This window comes from Trichechus manatus, unplaced genomic scaffold, assembly GCF_000243295.1.
Source record: "Trichechus manatus latirostris isolate Lorelei unplaced genomic scaffold, TriManLat1.0 scaffold00014, whole genome shotgun sequence".
In the NCBI taxonomy this organism is placed as follows: domain Eukaryota; kingdom Metazoa; phylum Chordata; class Mammalia; order Sirenia; family Trichechidae; genus Trichechus; species Trichechus manatus.
The window spans coordinates 17519410-17537547 of NW_004443950.1; the positions used below are offsets into that span (position 1 = coordinate 17519410).

Consider the following 18138-nt stretch of genomic DNA (forward strand, 5'->3'; position numbering starts at 1 on the left):
GCCATGGAGTCCGCTCCGACTCGTGGCAACCCATGCGTGTCAGAGGAGAACTGTGCTCCACAGGGTTTTCAATGGCTAATTTCTTTTGGAAGTAGATCACAAGACTTTCGTCCAAGGCACCTCTGAGTAGACTTGAACTACCAACCTCTTGGTTAGCAGCTGCACACTTTAACCATCTGCACCACCCAGGAACCCCTCAAACATAACTAGTTAATAAATAATTCCTGAACGAATTTGTTGCCCTTGATGCAAGGTGCCATTGAATCGATTCTGACTCATAGCGACCCCACGTGATGGAGTAGATCTGCCCCATAGGGCTTTCCTGGCTGCAATCCTTACGGAAGCAGATCACCAGGTCTTTCTCCCATGGAGCCACTGGCAGAAAGCCATTGGTTCAAACCACCAACCTTTTGGTTAGCAGCCAAGTGCTTCACCATGGCGCCACCAGAGTTCCTTTAAATGAATTTAAGGAAGAGGAATTTGCAACAAATGGGCTAGTGTGTTTACTCCTGAGAGAAGGCAACCTGTTTCCACCTTCCTCCTGACTTTATATATCACAAACAATGGTCTGGGCAGAAAATAACACCAACAACAAAGACACAGACACGCTTGCACACAGGAGGCCGGTGAGATGCTGCAGCACTTAGCAAGCCAGGCACGCTGAAATCTTTCTTCTCGGGAGCAGGACTAGACTTCGGTCAGCAGCCACCTGAGCCCTTGCTCATTAAACGCAGCTGGGAATGACTTCAACAAACCTTGCACAGGAGGCTGCTCACTGCAGAGAGCCGTAGTCAAACCTTCTCTGTCTTTCTCCTGCTCCAGACTCCTGGAGCCACTTTGAGAGAATTGAGGGAGAACCCAGGGCCCTTTCATGTTTGCTGCGGTCTTTCAGCCTGGGCACCATGAGGCTCCCGTACAGCTTAAAATTTCATGCTGGGTTAGGCTTTGCTAAGCCAAAGTCAAATGGGTTTTGACTGCCAGGCTATTTCTAAGAATTGCTTTTGCCTTCAGCAATAAATTATCTAGTTGAAAACATCATTTTTCTTTCCCCTTTAAGCAGAAAATTGTGCTTTAATCTTTGACACGTTTCAGGAATATTTTAAAATGTTTGGCCACAACGAAGACGGCGTTGGTGACTCAATAGTTTTGTCCTCTGTGATTATTTACAGCAGAATGCTCATGGCCACGTTTTCTATAAAAATACAAACTTTATCACGACGACTACCAAAGAAAAAAAAAAAAAAGAAAGAGAGAGTAGCTGCTATGTCTGCTTATGTACAACCAAACATCTTATGGGATTTGGTTTCCTGGTTTGGAGGTTTAGGGTCATGGTTTCATGGGACATCTCAGTTAATTGGCCTAATAACATGTTTAGTGCCTCTGTTCTGCCTCCTAGTTCAATGTGTAATGCCTGGGCTCTCAAAAGCTTGCAAGCAGCCATCCAAGCACAACAACTCATCTCTACTTGCCTGAAATAACAGAGGAAGGAGAGTCAGCAATAGGTGGAGGATATGGAATGTATGGCTAATTGCCTCCATGAATAGCTGCCTCCTTTGCCACGCAACTAGGAGAACTGGATGGCACCCGGCTACCATTACTGAACATTTTGCCCAAAGATTCCACAGAAGAATCCTGATCAAAAGGGGAAAAATGCGGAACAGAATTCAAATTCTCATGAACTCCAGACTTCCGGGAGCCATGAAGGTTGGATGAACCCCTGAAACTACTGTCCTGAGATAATCTGTAAACTCTAAACCAAAAATATCCCCTAAAGTCTTCTTAAAACCAAACAATAGTTTCGCTTAACTAGTAAAAAAAAAAGTCTGCCTTGAGCAGTATGCTCTTTTAAGAATTATCTATAAGGGATCAAATTGACAATTGAAACTCAAAAGATTAATAGGAACCTAAAGCGGCACTGAACTGATGGGAATTGGGGAGGAACAACTCAGAAAAGGAGCGTGAGAATGGTTACACAACTCGGAACGTAAACAATGTCACTAAATGGTACATGCAGAAACTGTTGAATCGGTGTATGTTTTGCTGTGTATATTCTCAACAACAACAAAATAAATAAAATTACATTAAAAAACATAAACTTTGGAGAATAAACAAACTGGTTTATAAATATTAACCAGTTTTCACAAATAATAATGTTTAAATAATGACACGTGTATAGCACCTGGCAGTTTACAAAGGTTTCCACGTGCATCATTTTGAAAAATCAAGAAAGACGTGTGCTTATATGGCGGGGCCTGATTGTGCCCCTGTAAACTTTCAATCCATGACTTTATGTCCTAAAGCATTCTGGAACAAATGAAAAACCGAGCCACCTCTTATGAATATATTTCAGAAGTCTGTCTTCAGAGTTCAGTTCACAGGTATCAACCAGAGCCCTAGTGGGACCATTCAAAATTCTGGCCCAGATTCATTTTTAAAAGCTGCACTTGGATGGAGGGGCTGCTTCCAAAGGTTTAACTGAATAGTGACTGATTTCACTGGAAATAAAAGTCCACATGTGACCCCAGCTGTAGTGTGGTCCTATTTTTCTTGCAAATCTAGAAGGTCGTGGGGAAGAAGCTGGACTGTGCTGTATTCTCTTCCAACAATGCCTTACGCACCAGAAAGGAGAGCAGGGTAAACTGCAGCTCTGCTCCCGCTGGGAGGGGAGTGGGGTGCTGGGGGTGCTCTAAGCAAAATATCAAAGCTTAACACACCAATGTTCTGAATCTGCAACCACAGAGGGTATTCCATGTGCGGGGATCCAGGATGAGTCGGAGGAGCCAGATATGAGGAAAGAACCATGAGTCTCACCAGGGCAGACGGCTGCTTCCAGAACACCCTCTCCTCACTGTGGGAGGAGTAGAGAAGGGGGGCTTTCATGCAGGTCCAGGTCTCTATACAGCGGGTACTCAGTTAACACTCATGAGCCCCACTGACCCCTGCAGGATCAGCTGGAGATTTGGCTCCGTGCTGTGAAGGGGGCTGCCCCTCTTCTGCATCCGTGGATCAACTCTTGGGAAGAGCTTGATGGCAAACATGTTGTCAGGTGCCACTGAGTTACTTTTGGCTCCTAGTGACCTTATGTGACAGAGGACAACTGCTCCATAGGGTTTTCTCGGCTATAATCTTTGAAGCAGATCACCAGGACTTCCATGGAGCCACTGGGTGGATTTGAACCACCAATTTTTCAGTTAACAGCCAAGCGCTTAACCATTGCACCACCAGGGCTCCTTATGGCAAAAGTAGGCTTGGGAGAAGTCTATTCTGGAAAGCATTGATGCTCCTTCCTCCATCAGAAGAAAAGTGACCAATTACATTTCCAGAAAACGACATCAGCCCTGAGCAGGGCAGAGCTCAGTCTGAATGGGCTGCCGCCACCATATGTAATCCAGCTTCTGGGTCCAAACAAACTGAGATAAGCATCGGCCCGGAGACATCAAAGCAAGAGTCTGGTGTCCTTGTGGCTGAGGGTCTCGATTTCCTCTGGAGAGAAAGTGTTCCCTCGGAGCCTAAGGGGGAAAGAGTGAAGAGAGGTTTGAGTGAGAACAAAACCAGACCAGTGCTTTGCAGAGGAAGCTGCCGCTTTTCAACACAGGCCTGGGACAGTCTGAGCCTCAGGCCCAGCTGCAGCTCTTCTGGGGGGGTCAGTCTGTGAGGTTTGGACCCTCCACCAGCCATGCGGGCTCGTGAATCATTCTGCATGATGAGCACAGCTCCACGACGCTGCAGGGAGAGAGCCCACACTGGACCCAGCAGGCCACAGGCTCCCGGAGGCTGGCGATTCTTTTTAAGGCAACAGCAGAATCCATCAAGAATGCAATGAGCAAGTCCTGATACCCTCCCAAGCTCTGCAAACACGGCAGCAAATCACATCAGAACCCTTAAAATATCAACCTCCTGCTGGCTTGCCCCCAACCCCGGACACAGAATGTGACATTTCTTAGGGCTGTGCAATGGCCTAAAACACACACACACACACACACACACACACACTGCCCTGGACCTGATGATCTCAGAGGCTACAGGGATTATACAACCGTGCAGAAGGGAAAAGCTTGCCTTCTCAGGACAGAGATTCTGAAATTCTAGCTGGCTTTGTTTTGCACATTGACGCTTGATACTGACATTTGCTGCTGTCTTCATGTGATTTTTCAGGGGAAGAACAAGATCTGCGTCTGCATATGTAAAGCAGGGGTCACAAGCTTATAGAGACGAGGTAGCTCATATATAGGCGCCAAAGGGGACTGGTCTGAGACAACCAGCTTGGTGGGTCACATAGAGCAGGGTCATGCACCCGACTGGGGTAGGTCCCTCCTCTACTCTGGATAATTACTAGCTTTGCCAACAGGAGTCTAGAGTTGCCAGGTCTTTTGAGAAAGCTATGAAATACAGATTTTACATGAAATCTCCTCGTTTTTAATTATTGGTATCTAGGCCAGGGCTGTTCCTATAGCTGGATGCCATTGAGTAATTCCAACTCATGTCAACTCCATATGACAGAGAAGAACTGCCTCATAAGGGCTTCCTAGGCTGTAATCTTGATGGAAGCAAATTGCCAGGTCTTCCTCCTATGGAGACGCTGGGTGGGTTTGAACGGCCAACCTTTCGGGTAGCAGCCAAGTGCTTAACCGCCACCAGGGCTCCTTAGCCCAGTGCTAGATATACACTAACCATCACTCAGGATACATTAAACCAGGGGAAATCGTTCTACTTATTATCTGAGTTAGAAACGTTTTTGTTGTTGTTGTTAGCTGCTGTCCAGTCAGCCCCAAACTTATGGTAAGCCCACGTAAAACTGAATGAAATGCTGCGGGTCCTGTGCCATCCGTACGACGGGTAGCTGATCAGACCCTTGTGATCCATACGGTTTTCAGTGGCTGATTTTCAGAAGGAGATCACCAGACCTTTCTTCCTAGTCTGTCTTGGTCTAAAGTTCCACTGAACCTGTTCAGCGTCACAGCAACATACAAGCCCCCACCGACAGATGGGTGGTGGCTGTGCCTGAGGTGCCCTGGCCAGGAATCAAGCCCAGGTCTCCTGTGTGGAAGATGAGAATTCTACAACGGACCCGCCACTGCCCTCATGAGTTAGAACTAGATCCCTGGAAAGAAGGGGGAGAAATCTTTGAAGGTGTGACCCGACGCTCTTTTCAAATACATGAAGGAGTATGGCTGTTAATTACACAGACTCAGATCCACTGTACCACAGCCCCACCCTATGGTCACCTCCATTCAGAGCTGCAGAGGGTGTGATACAACATCCTTGGCCTAGGAAGGCAGATGGCCATCCAGGAAGGGCAGGAGCTGAGCTCTTTTTTCTTATTTTCATTCTTCATTCACACCCCCATTCCTATCCTATTACCTACAATAGAGAAGTTTCTAAATTCTCAGGATTAAAAAATGAAAGACTTGGCCCCTACCAGATATGTGAAGACTTCTTTCCCAGACAGAGAGATAGATCCATCACACGAAATGGCATCAGATGTCAGAGTCAGGAGGCATCTTAGAAATTCCAAAGTTCTCTCTTCCCTCACCCCATTTTACAAATCAGAAAACTGAGGCTCAGAGAGGTAAAGAGCCCTGCCCGGGGGCCTTACCAGACTTCTAGGATGGTGTCATTCCTCTCAAGGGCCTGCAGGAGGGCTTCTGCTCCAACACAGGAGATGCAGTTGTTGGACAGCCTGGAGAGGAAGGTAGAATGGTGAGCTTCCGGAATGCCTGCTTCTCACAGGGCTGCCCAGTTAAAGGAGGCGTAGGGAGCTGGCTGGTCTAGTCCAGCTGCCGAAGCCCTCCTGGACATGGCCCTCTCCTGTCTGAGATTCTCCGGGATCTCGTCAACAAAGGCTCAATGCCTCGAGTGAAATGCACCCCTTCTCTCTTCTGTTCATGGGTGATCGAACTATTATAATCTACTTACGTAACTAACCAGCCTCCCCTGAGGAATGCGCTAGAGCATAGTGGTTAAGAATCTGCGTTTTAGTGCCAGACTTCCTGGATTCAAATGCAACCTACATCACTTCCTTTTTGATCTCAACTAGGTGCAGTTTCTTCATCTGTAAAATGGGTCTAAGAGTACCTACCTCAGGCAAAAAAACAAACAAACATCCAACCCTGTTGCCATCAAGTTGACTCCAACTCATAGTGACCCTAAAGGGCAGGGCACAACTGCCCCATAGGGTTCCTAAGGAGCGGCTGGTGGATATGAACTGCCGACCTTTTGGTTAGCAGCCAAGTTCTTTAACCACAGCACCACCAGGGCTCCACTTACCTCACAGAGTATAGCAATTAAACAAAGAATGGCATATACAAAGCACGTGGCCCAGTATTTAACTGGTAGAAAATAATCAATGAATAGTAATATTTTCATTATGGGGGCCCCGGGGGCATATGAGTCAGAATCGACTTAATGGCAACGGGTTTGGTTTTGTTGGTTTTAGGGGTCACAGGGACACAGATTAGAGAAAATATGAGGTTGGGAATGGGGAGGGGAGATGGGGCACCGTCAGGGAGAGCGGGGGAAGAGCCACTTGTTTCTCTGCTGCTGTCTGGCTCACAGCTTGGCCTTCTAGATGATTTCCACGACCTGTCTTCCCCCTCTTCCACAACTTCAGGAACTTCTTAGAAGCTGACTCTAAGACAATGCTAATGATAATAATAGCCAATATCTGCTGAGCTCTTCCTATATGCCAGCTTGTTACCCACGTCATCTCAGGGAATGTTCACAACCTGATGTCAAGTTGATTCCAACTCATAGTAACCCTATAGGACAGAGTAGAACTACCCCATAGGGTTTCCAAGGAGCGCCTGGTGGATTCGAACGGCTAACTTTCTGGTTAGCAGCCGAGCTCTTAACCACTGCGCCACCAGGACTCCCACAACCCGAAGAGGAAGGTCCAATTATTATCTGCATTTATGCTTGGGGAAACTGAGGCACTAGTCCAAGGCAAAACAGTGGGTAATGGCAGAGCTGGAGTACAAATTCAGGCTGTACGGCCCCAGAGCCTATACTCAGAATCAACGCTTGGCAGTAGCTAAGCCTGGGAGAAAAATGCAGGCATTTCTTTTTTAAAGATCTAACAGAAGCTCGGTTTTTATGGGAAAACAATAAGCAGGGGAGGATAAATCAGTGATGCTGAACTGTAAGGCTGGCGACAAGGTAGTATGGGATGCCTCCCACCACCATTGCCATTGGGGTCAAGTTGGGAAGGTCTGTGACAACGAGGGTGGACAAATTTGTCACATCCACATGTGCTGGCTTGGACAAATCCAGCCTCCCAAGTCTGCTTCCATCCAAGTGACAGGTGGAAGTGTTTTCCCCAAACATTTGGCAACTTTCTAGCCCCAGCAAAGCAACAGAAACAAGCGCCGCCAGAGTGGCTGGTGGTCTGGCAGCGAAGCCGACGTGCTCCCCGAGGCAGCTGTCTGCCTGTCTCTGAAGATGGGGGTTTCCCCAGGCCCCATTTGCCAGAGCAGATGCCACCTTCCTCTAGGAAAAGGAGCCATCTGACGGGGCCCTGATGTCCCCGGGAAATGAGACCTTGGGCGCCATGAATGGTGTGCAGCCTATACTGGAGAGCACCAGCACCCGTGCAGGATGCTCACTCGGTGGTGCCCTGCTCACAGCCACTGTCCCTGTCCTCATGGCACAGGTCCCTGCAGAGGCATATCTAAGGTATGGCAGGTAGGGCACGTGCCCTGGGCGCCACTTGAAGGGGGGGGAGCACGGAGCACTTCGTATTAACCCGGTACGACCCAACGGTCTTCCTCAAGCACGCTGGACATCAATGCATACAAAAGCCAAAACAGCAGTCCAACAACCGAATTTGGTACCTAAATTTTTGCGAGAGAATGTTTGGACAGGGGCGCCATTTCAGTGCTTGCCATAGGCGCTAGATACGTTGCTGGGCCCTTGCCCACCAAGTCCACCACCAGAGGACCCCAGATCACCTCCTCATCAACACTGCTCCTAACCCAGCAGGACTTCCATAAGCTTCTGCTATCTAACCAGGTCTCTCCACTGCCCTTAGCTTGATTCAAGCCTCCTTCCTCGCTCGCCTGGAAGACCACAGGAGCCTCCTGACTGGTCTCCCTGCTCCCATCTGTCCCCTCTTCAATCTGCTCCGTGCAAAGAGGCAAAAATGACTGGTTTATGATATAAATCAGATCATGTTACTCCCCTAATTAAAACCCTCCAAAGGGCATACACAAATAGCCACTGCAGCATCATTCACAACAGCCAAAAGGTAGAAACAACCCGAGTGCCCATCAACAGAGGAATGGATACACAATACGTGGTACATGCGTACAGTGGAAGAGACCGAAGTACCGATACTTGCTACAACGCGGATGAACCTCGGAAACACGATATTGAGAGAAAGAAGTCAGGCACAAAAGGACAAATACTGAACGACCCCGCTCATATGAAACACTCAGAATCGGCACACCAATAGAGACGGAAGTTTATGAGTCGTTACCAGGGGCTGGGGCGGGGGGAGATGGGGAGTGGTTACTTAAGGGGTGTTGAGTTTTTAATTAGGGGGATGAAAAAACCTTTGAAAATGGATAGTGGTCATGGCTACACAACACGGCAAATGTAATTAATGTCACTGAATTGTACACTTAAAATAGATAAAATGGCAAACGTTTTGCTATATATACTTCACCACAATGAAAAAAAAACTAAAAAAAAAAAAACCTCCAAAGGCTTCCCAATAGCCTTAGAATAAAATCCACTGCTCTGAGGCCTATGTGGCCCATTCTGCCTGCCTCTTTCCTCCCCCTCCCTGTACACTGTATTCCAACCACACAGGCTCTCTTTCTGTTCTCAAAACCACCAAGCTTATGTCTGCCCTAGGGCCTTTGCACATGCTGTTCCCTCCACCTGGAATGCCTTTCCTTGAAACCTCAGCACAGTTGGCACTTTGAGTTATTGAAGTCTAAACTCAAATGCCACCTTTTCAGGCAGACTCTCCCTGAACAGCAGCAACCCTGTCCTCTCCAGTCACACCCTGTCACGTCTCCCCCTTGAATTTTCTTTGTAGCCCTTATTACCACCAGAAATGGTCTTGTTTGTTTGTTTACTTGCTCATTACCTGTGTCCCCCATTAGAATTTAAGAGCCAAGACCCTGGAAGACATGGCCCCCAGACTCTCTGTTGGCCCAGGGCTGAAACCACTCCCAAGGCCAACTCCTCAGACAAAGATTGGACTGGGCTATGGGACATAAAGTGATACTTGTGAGCAGTGTGCTTCTTAGCTCAAGTGGATACATGTGACTAAATGGGCAGCTTCTGTCCGGAGGTGAGATGAGAAGGCAGAGAAGGTCAGGAGCTGGTTGAATGGACACAGGAAATCAGGGGTGGAAAGGAGGAGTGTGCTGTCATAGTACAGGGAGAGCAATGAGGGTCACATAGCAATGTATGTATAAATTTTTGTATGAGAGACTAACTTGAATTGTAAACTTTCACTTAAAGCCGACTAATAAAAAAAAAAAAAAAAAAAAAAGAATTTAAGAGCCAGGTGAGCAGGGGCCTGTTATCACTATTATCTTCAGTGTCTCAAACAGCGCCCAGCACAGAGTGGGTGCTCAAGAAACATTTCTTGCATGAATACACACATGCGTGCATGTATGCATAACTGAATGTATGCGTGCATGACGAATGAGTAAACGCATGCGTGCATAAATAAACACATGCACGTATTCATGCCTGCATAACACAACAAGATGACCATCTGAAGAACCCTCCTGCCTAAGCCAGAACTGGTCCCTGAGAGGGAGAAGGGCATTTCCCATAAGCCAGTGGCAGATGCTGTCAGTAGCTTGCCCATATTCCCTCCATTTTCACCTCTAACTCTGAGGGCTGCTTGCTGGGAACACCTGCCACTCTCCGACTGAGGCCTTGCTTCTGACCTCAGGGCTGGAAGTGCCAAGTAGTTAATGTTCCACAAGCACACCTCAACATCGCACGCTCAGGCAGTTGGTAGATAAATAGCCCAGCTTTCTCACCCCTCAGGTGGGCAGGTAACCAGGCGTGTTCTACCTGGCTCCCAGAATTCCCCATCAGTGACCTCTGAGTGAGCCCTAGCTGCCCGCCGTAGTGGTAACACATTCTTCCTTGGCTACCTCCCCTTTTCTGCCTCACTTCACTGTCTCCCACCTGTGTTTTCTGGGACCACCTGTGAATAAATTACTTGTACTTGACCAACGCAAGCTGTTTTCTACCAGGCCACCTCATGTGAGCTACTTGGGCTGGGGGGCCACCCAGATCTCTGAGCCAGAAGCGCCCCCCCACCGCCCCCAAGGCCAGTCATTATTATCCCAGCTCCTGCTTACAAGCTCCTTACTTCAGGACTTTCAAACTTGAATTTCTCTTAAGTCCTTCAGCGAGAAAACACACACCTTCATCGTGGAGATGGTTCTCCTCCAGGCTGGCAAGAGTAAGAGAGAAAATCCAATGGATGTGACAACATTGATTACAGAGGATGACGTTGATAAAGATTAACCCATATGCCCAGATTTAGAAAATCCAACATCTGAGATTCAAACTTATGGAACAGATAAAGTAGGGTGTGAGGGTTCTCAATTCCAGGGGCATTGCTGCAAGAGAATTCACCCCAGGGCACCTCTACATAATAAATTCCCTCATGCCCAGCTACCCAACACATTTTGCCTTTCTTCCTTATTAATGGGAGCCTAATTTTGTTTGAGGAAGACTGAAGGAAAATGGACGCCTTTGAATTACGGTATTGGCAAAGAATATTAAATATACCATGGACTGCCAGAAGAATGAACAAATCTGTCCTGGAAAAAGTACAGCCAGAATGCTCCTGGGAAGTGAGGATGGCGAGACTTCGCCTCATGTACTTTGGACATGTTATCAGGAGAAACCAGTCCCTGGAGAAGGACATCATGCTTGGTAAGGTAGAGAGTAACCGAAAAAGAGGAAGACCCTCAGTGAGATGGATTGACACAGTGGCTGCAACAATGGGCTCAAGCATAACAACGATTGTGAGGATGGCACAGGACGGGGCAGTGTTTTGTTCTGTTGTACACAGGGTCGCTATGAATCGGAACTGACCTGACGGCACCTAACAACAATTTTGTTTGGGAGTCCCTGGGTGGTACAAACAGTTTACATGCTCTGCTGCTAACCGAAAAGTTGGCGGTTCAAATCCATCCAGAGCCCATCTACCTCGGAAGAAAGACCTCGTGATCTACTTCCGAAAAATCAGCCATTGAAAATCCTATGTAGCCCAACCCTATTCTGACCCACATGGAGTCGCCATGAGTCAGAATCGACTTGACAGCAACTGGTACTGGTAGTTTGATTTGGGGCAGCCATGTATCTGGTGAGAAAACTACACTTCCCAGCCTCTATTGCAGCCAGGCCATCAAAACAGTGGAATTTGACAGATGGGGCTTCTGGGAATGCTTTTTAATGGGGAGACACCCATCTGTACCTTGTTTGCCCTTCCCAGGCATACAGATTGAATCCTGGACTACAGAAGTAGTGCTGCGGGTGCAGACCTTGTGATCACGAAGTAATCAACCACGAGGATGAACCCATGGGATGATGGAGCAGAGAGACAGACAGAGTCAGGCCCCTGTTGGCCTCATGTAGCCACCACAACAGCCTTGTGCTGTTTACCTCCAGACATGACAAAATAAACACTTTACCAGTTTAAGCCACTGTGGTGGTGTTCTCAGTTCTCATCGAGTCAGCTCTGACTCATGACAACCCCACGTACAACAGAAGGAAACACTGTCTGGTCCTCACCACCTTCACGATCATTTGTTTGCTTGAGTCCATTGTTGTGGCTACTGTGTATTTCAAGTACCTTCCAACCTAGGTTGCTCATCTTCCAGGAATACATCAGACAATACTCTATTGTGATCCATAGGGTCTTCATTGGCTAATTTTCAGAAGTAGATTGCCAGGCATTTCCTCCTAGTCTATCTTAGTCTGGAAGTTTTGTCCACCACGGATGACCTTGTTGGTATCTGAAAAACTGGCCACACAGCTTCCAGCAATGTGGCAACACGGATCCACCAACCATTATATGCGGGCAGATGGGTGGTGGTTAAACCTTTACAGGTGGAGGTTTTCTATCACTTTCAGCTAAAGCGATCATAACTAATACACTCACAGTGAGGTGCCCCTCTGAAGAAATTCCAGTGGCAAAGTCCAATTAGACTATAAACACGGCAGAGCTGGTGAGCCCCACCAACAGCCAAGGCCCACCCACAATCTCCTTTCTACGATAACACTCATATGTTTCACTGCCTTTCTGCTTCCTGGATAAAATCAAACATTCGGCATTTTATGTCCCTGACATAATCTGGAACTTTCCAGAACATGTCAGAAGAACTATACTAGTATGTCTGAAGGGTGGAGAACTTGGAATCAGCTTCAGGTCCACAGCCTAAGCAGGACTCATGGTTCATCTTTTCAACTTCCCCAAAATGTTACTCCACCTTCCAAGATGAACCACTGACGGTAATACCTAGTGTTCTCAGGAACTCAAACGCACTTTAAAATTACCAAACACTGTTATTACTAGCAGTAGTAGTCATAGTAATCCTGCTACAATTATAATTTAACATTTATGGAGCACTTACACCTCTGCCAGGAACTATATCAAGCTGTCGTCACTTAATTCTGACAACAATGTTTAATAGTTGGAAGCATTCTTATCCTCATAAGTGAGAAAACACAGATTCAGATTGTTATTTAACTGCCTAAGATGACAGCCAGGACTCGAATCTCAGTCTGCTGGATACCAGCATCTGTGCTCTTAACCATTATGCCATGTGCAGGCAGAAAACAAACAAATTAAGTAATTAAACAAAATGAATTAGCCCCTATATGCCAGGCTCTATAAGTGGCACACCACCCAGTTCGTATAAAGACAAACACAGTCAATCAATCCTCCATCTTTGCTTTATAACTGAAAGCAGAGGCCAGAGGATTAAGAAAGGCAGTTATCTGTCTCCCCAGAGCAGGGAATCCCCAGACTCACCAGAGCTCTTCCAGTACCACGTTCCTTTCCAACATCAGCGCTAAGGCTTGGGCACCCAGACTGCCAATGTCGTTCCCCACCAGGCTGGGCACAATCATGTAACAAAAACATGTCAGAGAACCTCAAAGATAAGCCCAAATGCATGGATGGCAAAATCCATGGCACACGTAACCCATTCTCCTCGTCTGCTCCATTTCAGGCATCACTAATTGATTACAGGGGTTCTTTCTCATTAAGTCCAGATGCAGCCTTGGAATCCTTCCCAAAGTGGTACACAAGGTAGCCACTACTAACAGACTGGAGTTGGCCCTTGAGATACAGTGTATTTGATTCAACCCAAGATCTTCAATTTACAAGTAGGGAATCAAGCATAAGCATGATTTATGGTTCATCTTTCATGGTACATCTCTGAGAGGGGAAGGAACATCTCCAAAGTCACCCAGAAAGACTCAAGAGTCCCAATTCCAAATTAATTCTTCACCCCACTGTGTAACATCCTAACCTGCTGTCATTGAGTCGATTCTGACTCATAGCGACCCATAGGACAGAATAGAACTTCCCCATAGAGCTTCCAAGGAGCAGCTAGTGGATTCGAACTGCCGACCTTTTGGTTAGCAGCCGAACTCTTAACTACTGCACCACCAGGCCCCCTAACTAACACAGGAGGATAAAAATGAAGTTCAAAGACCTTCAAAAGTGGCCTAAGCGCCTCCCTCCTCACCCTGACTCGCCCTGAAGCTTACCTGAGCCACTTCAAGCTCCGGTGGTTACTCAAGGCTTCAGCCAAGGCCTGGGCACCCTTGTCACCCACCCTGTTGCCCCAGAACCTGAAAAGACCAACAAAGTCAACAGAGAGTGAGCACCTGCTATGTGATAACACTATCCTAGACATGTGCTAACAGCACGCCCTGCTCCCTGCAGCCCCAGCCAGGGGAGCAGGACCTCCCAGTCCCAGGGAGGCCTCACTGGGTCACCCGCCAGCAGTGTAACTGTCTCCATTTTCTTGGCTGGATGGCCAAACTTCACTGTCATTTTTCTGTGGCTTTAGATCACAGACTTAGAGCATATCAGAGGCCCACCCGGCCCACAGCCTCAGAGACAGGGAACTTACACGGTTGTTAACATTTTTCCTGACATTTCATTCAGATCTGCCTCCTGGTAACTGCCACCCAGTGGTCCTTAATTACCCTCTGGGACCACCCAGACAAGTCTAATTCTTCTTCCACAAGCCAGTTCTTTATCTCTTCTTGCTCCTTCTTCACATCCCCAGTTCCTTCCAGATGTCTAGTTCCTTCAGCTTCTGGGTCACCCCCCTCTGACCCACTATAGTTTGAAAGTACACTTGGCAAAAAGGTGGAACCCAGTTCAGACCTTCTGACGCAGCTATTTCACTTGTGGGAATTTACCCTGGACATGAATGTGCACCAGTGGGAAACACGGCTGAACTAGGGTGTTTACTGCGCTTTCACTGACTCCGTAAATACTGACTGAGTTTCTGGGGTGTGCCGGCACTGCTCCAGGCTCCAGGGATACAACATTGAAATTGCAAAACAACCTGGAGACAGCCTAAGCGTGTACCAACAGAAAACCGGTTGCCGTCGAGTCAATTCCAACTCATAGCAACTCTAAAAGAGTAGAACTGCCCCATAGGGTTTCCAAGGAACGGAATCAACAGGGGGCCGATTAAATAGATCACGGACATCTGCTCAGTGGAATGAGGTCATAATGATATGAAGATGCTTATTACGTATTGTTAAGCAAAAACAAAAAAAAAAAAAATGCAAGTGACAGAGAAGAGTTTGTATCATATGACACTGTTCGGCGTTTTTAGCAGAGTGCCTGGTCCAGAGAAGGTGGCGTAATAAATACGTGTTCAAAGATAAATAAACAGCCCAGACGTGACCTCAAGCAGGAGACAGCACAGTAGGGCTATGGCCATCTTTGTTGAAGACCCTGCACCGCTGCTCAGGAAGCTGAAAAAGGTGCTGACTTCTCGAGCAAGAGTCCTGCTCCTGGATCAAAGCGTGCTTTGTGGGCAGCAACTTGCCTACCTGTGAAACGGGTCGGAGCACCTGGGCCCTAAGGTTATTCTCACTTCCAACAGTCTTGGGTTCTGAACCCCCTAGTTCTTATCAAATGGACCCCAGTCCATACCAGGGTGTGACAGAACAGGAGTGGGGCTCTCAGGGACTGCCTGGGTGCAGCCCTTGCAGGGGGGTGGGGGGCAGTTGCTCTGCGCAGCGAACAGAGGAAGCCCACCTGGGGCCCTGCAGTCTGTGGGACAGACTTCTCAGCCTGGGACTGACTCCACTCCCCTCCCTGATGGGCCTAGCAGGGCCCCACACAAGCAAGAGCTCTGAAGGACCCAGGGGAGCGTCCTGCCATCCTGGGTCCATCTCCTCCCTCCCCACCTCCTTCTCTTTCCCAGTCCGTGCTTCTCACCCCTGGCTTCACCTCCCCTTGGGAGCTTTCCAAAATTACTGATGCCTGGGCCCCACACCCATTGCCGTCGAGTCAAGGAACCTTGGTGGTGCGGTGGTTAAGAACTTGGCTGCTAACCAAAAGGTTGGCAGTTTGCATCCTCCAGCCACTCCTTGGAAACCCTATGGGGCAGCTCTACTCTGTCCTACAGGGTCGCCACGAGTCAGGATCGACTCGACAGCAATGGGTTTGGTTTTTTTTATTTGGGCCCCGCACCCAGGTATTTTCATTTAATTAGTCATAGGTGGGGCCCAAGCAACGGTGCATTTTAGAAGCTGCCAAGTGATTCCAACGTGCAGCCAAAGCTGAGATGCACAGCCTTAGGTGCCAGAGGACCAGAGGGCTTCCTGTCACCAGCTCATGAGCCCTGCCTGCCCCAGCCCTGACATCCTCAACTTCCTGTTTATCAGGAGAAGAAGCACTGAGGCAGCCGAGGCCCACCCACTCTCTCCCTGGCTCACCCTCCCCACTGTAGCCTGGATGCCTCTGGGGGCTTCTGGCTGAAGAGTTTCACCTGCCCCTAAGTCCTCGCATGCCCAAGCCCCTCTGTGCGGCTCCTCGGCCCCGGAGCCCGACCTACCCAAGAAACTGGAGGGAGACATTGTCTCGGAGCCCCTGGGCCAGCACCTCAGCCCCTGCAGCAGTGATGCGGTTATTCCCCAGCCTGGAAGGGAAGACAGAGGAAGCTGAGGGACCTTCGGGCCCTGAAGCCCCCAGCGCAGTGGGGAAGGGGCATCCTGGACAGAGAATCATGGGAAGAAAGCTCTGAGGACCTCTCCTCGCAGGACATGGGACCCATCCTCAGGCTCAAGGGCAGTGCAGTGCATGCTGCACACGCTGGACGAGCTTACTCAACCTTAACCACTACCTCGCCTTCATTTCCCACCAGCAAATGCAAAGGGGGCGGGGCTGCTTTGCAGTGCAACGTGACAGGTACAGGCAGGAGCCACCACAGGCAGCTGACCTGGGAGGTGGCCTTCCCGAAGGGTGAGGCCAGGTTGTGCAGGGTGATTTCACTGCCCCACCTTTCCTCCTGTCCCAGGCACCTGCCAGCACTAGACCCCAGCGAGCATTAACCTGTGAGAAGAGAGCCCAGCACAACCCCAGGCGGCTGGGAGGGAGCTCACTTGGGAGGAGGGATCCACCGAGCCTTCCCAGTGGGCTCTCTGCCAGGCCGGGCTGGGGGGGGGGGCGCCGCTGGGGAGGGGGCACCTCAGGAAAGCAGCCAGGCCAGGGGAACCCCAGCAAGGGAGGCCGCTGTTGCTGTTAGCTGCCATCCAGTGGGACCGAGACTCCTGGTGACTCCATGCACAATAGAACAAAACGCTGTCCAGGCTTGCATCATCCCCATGAACACTCTTCAGCCATGAGGGCTAAGGGTCAAAGGGCAGGGCACCAGTCCAGAGTTTGCTGGGGAAGACATGGTATCAGAGAAACCCTGCTCAAAAGGAGACTAGTTCAAAAAAAAATAAAAAAATAAAAAAAACACAAAAACCGGTTGCCATCGAGTCGACTCTGACTCCTGGTGACCCCACGTGTGTCAGGGTAGAACTGTGTGCCATAGGGTTTTCAATGGCTGATTTTTCAGAAGTAGATCACCAGGTCTTTCTTCCGAGGCACCTCTGGGTGGACTCAAACCTTCAACCTTTTGGTTAGCAGCCGAGCACATTTACCCTTTGCACTACTGGGACTCCCAAAAGGAGAAACTGCCCCTGAATTCAGCCTGAAAGGCATGATCCTGGTGTGGGCTGAGCCAGGGCTGAGGCTAGTGCAGACTGACTCAGCTGGGGAAAAAGCGTTTCCAGGGAACAGGGAAGCCCACAGCTCACCTCAGTGCCAAGAAGTTCTGTTTGCACGCAAGGAGCTCGGCCACGGAGCGGGCACAGCCGTCAGTCAGTTTATTGTTGAACAGGCTGGACGATTCCAGGAGAGGAGACATGGAGAGGAGAGCAAAGGACAGTGACCACCCAAACAGAATAGCCTCTTCCCTCAGGACAGGAGTCCCCCTGCACCCTTCAGCCAGCCCATGACTCCTGGACACCTGCCCAGGCCTGGAGTGAGGCTGGGCACGCGGGGCCTAGTGTCCACGGTCCACCCTGACTTACGCTAATTTCTGCAGCTGCTCGCAGTGAAGACCATGTTCGATGAGCTTGCAGATGCCTCGGTCTGAGATATTGTTGTCTCGCAAGCTATAGAAGACAAATAAATTTGAAAGTGGAGCTGATAACAAAGGGAGAAAAAAATGAACAACCTCCCCAAAGAAATGGCTACAAGGACTGAGTGCCCAGGAAAAATGGAGACTCCCCCCATCCCTGGCCAGGGGGCTGACCGGTACACTATGGTGGGGAACAGCCCAGGAAGTAGAGCCCCAGAGCCCCACTAAAGAACCCTGGAATCCTGGGGGAAGCCACTGATCATTTCCATCACTGTAAAAGAGAGATTGGTGGTTCAGTGGTAGAATTCTTGCCTTCCACGCAAGAGACCCGGGTTTGAATCCCCCCAATGCACCTCATGTGCAGCCACCACCCACTTGTCAATAGAGGCTTGTGTGTTGCTATGATGCTGGAAAGGTTTCAGTGAAGCTTCCAGACCAAGACTAGGAAGAAAGGCCTGGCGCTCTACTTCTGAAAATCAGCCAA

General features: G+C 48.9%; 1 protein-coding gene across 2 annotated transcripts in view; it reads right to left on the reverse strand.

Annotated features, from left to right (window-relative positions):
* Nucleotides 1-1783: 1783 nt before the first annotated feature.
* NOD2 (nucleotide binding oligomerization domain containing 2) overlaps nt 1784-18138 on the reverse strand; it is a 46881-nt gene continuing 30526 nt past the window's right edge. Inside the window, exons 6-13 of one of the 2 annotated variants that reach the window (XM_004371594.2) lie at nt 17605-17688; nt 17329-17412; nt 16080-16163; nt 13762-13845; nt 13019-13102; nt 10343-10426; nt 5597-5680; nt 1784-3509 (exon numbers count right to left, since the gene is read on the reverse strand). In XM_004371594.2, coding sequence (XP_004371651.1) covers nt 3437-3509; nt 5597-5680; nt 10343-10426; nt 13019-13102; nt 13762-13845; nt 16080-16163; nt 17329-17412; nt 17605-17688 — 661 coding nt within the window. In that variant the 3' untranslated portion in view covers nt 1784-3436. Of the gene's footprint in view, nt 3510-5596; nt 5681-10331; nt 10427-13018; nt 13103-13761; nt 13846-16079; nt 16164-17328; nt 17413-17604; nt 17689-18138 lie in introns of those variants that run through there. The other variant, XM_023726922.1, reaches the window with a different exon arrangement.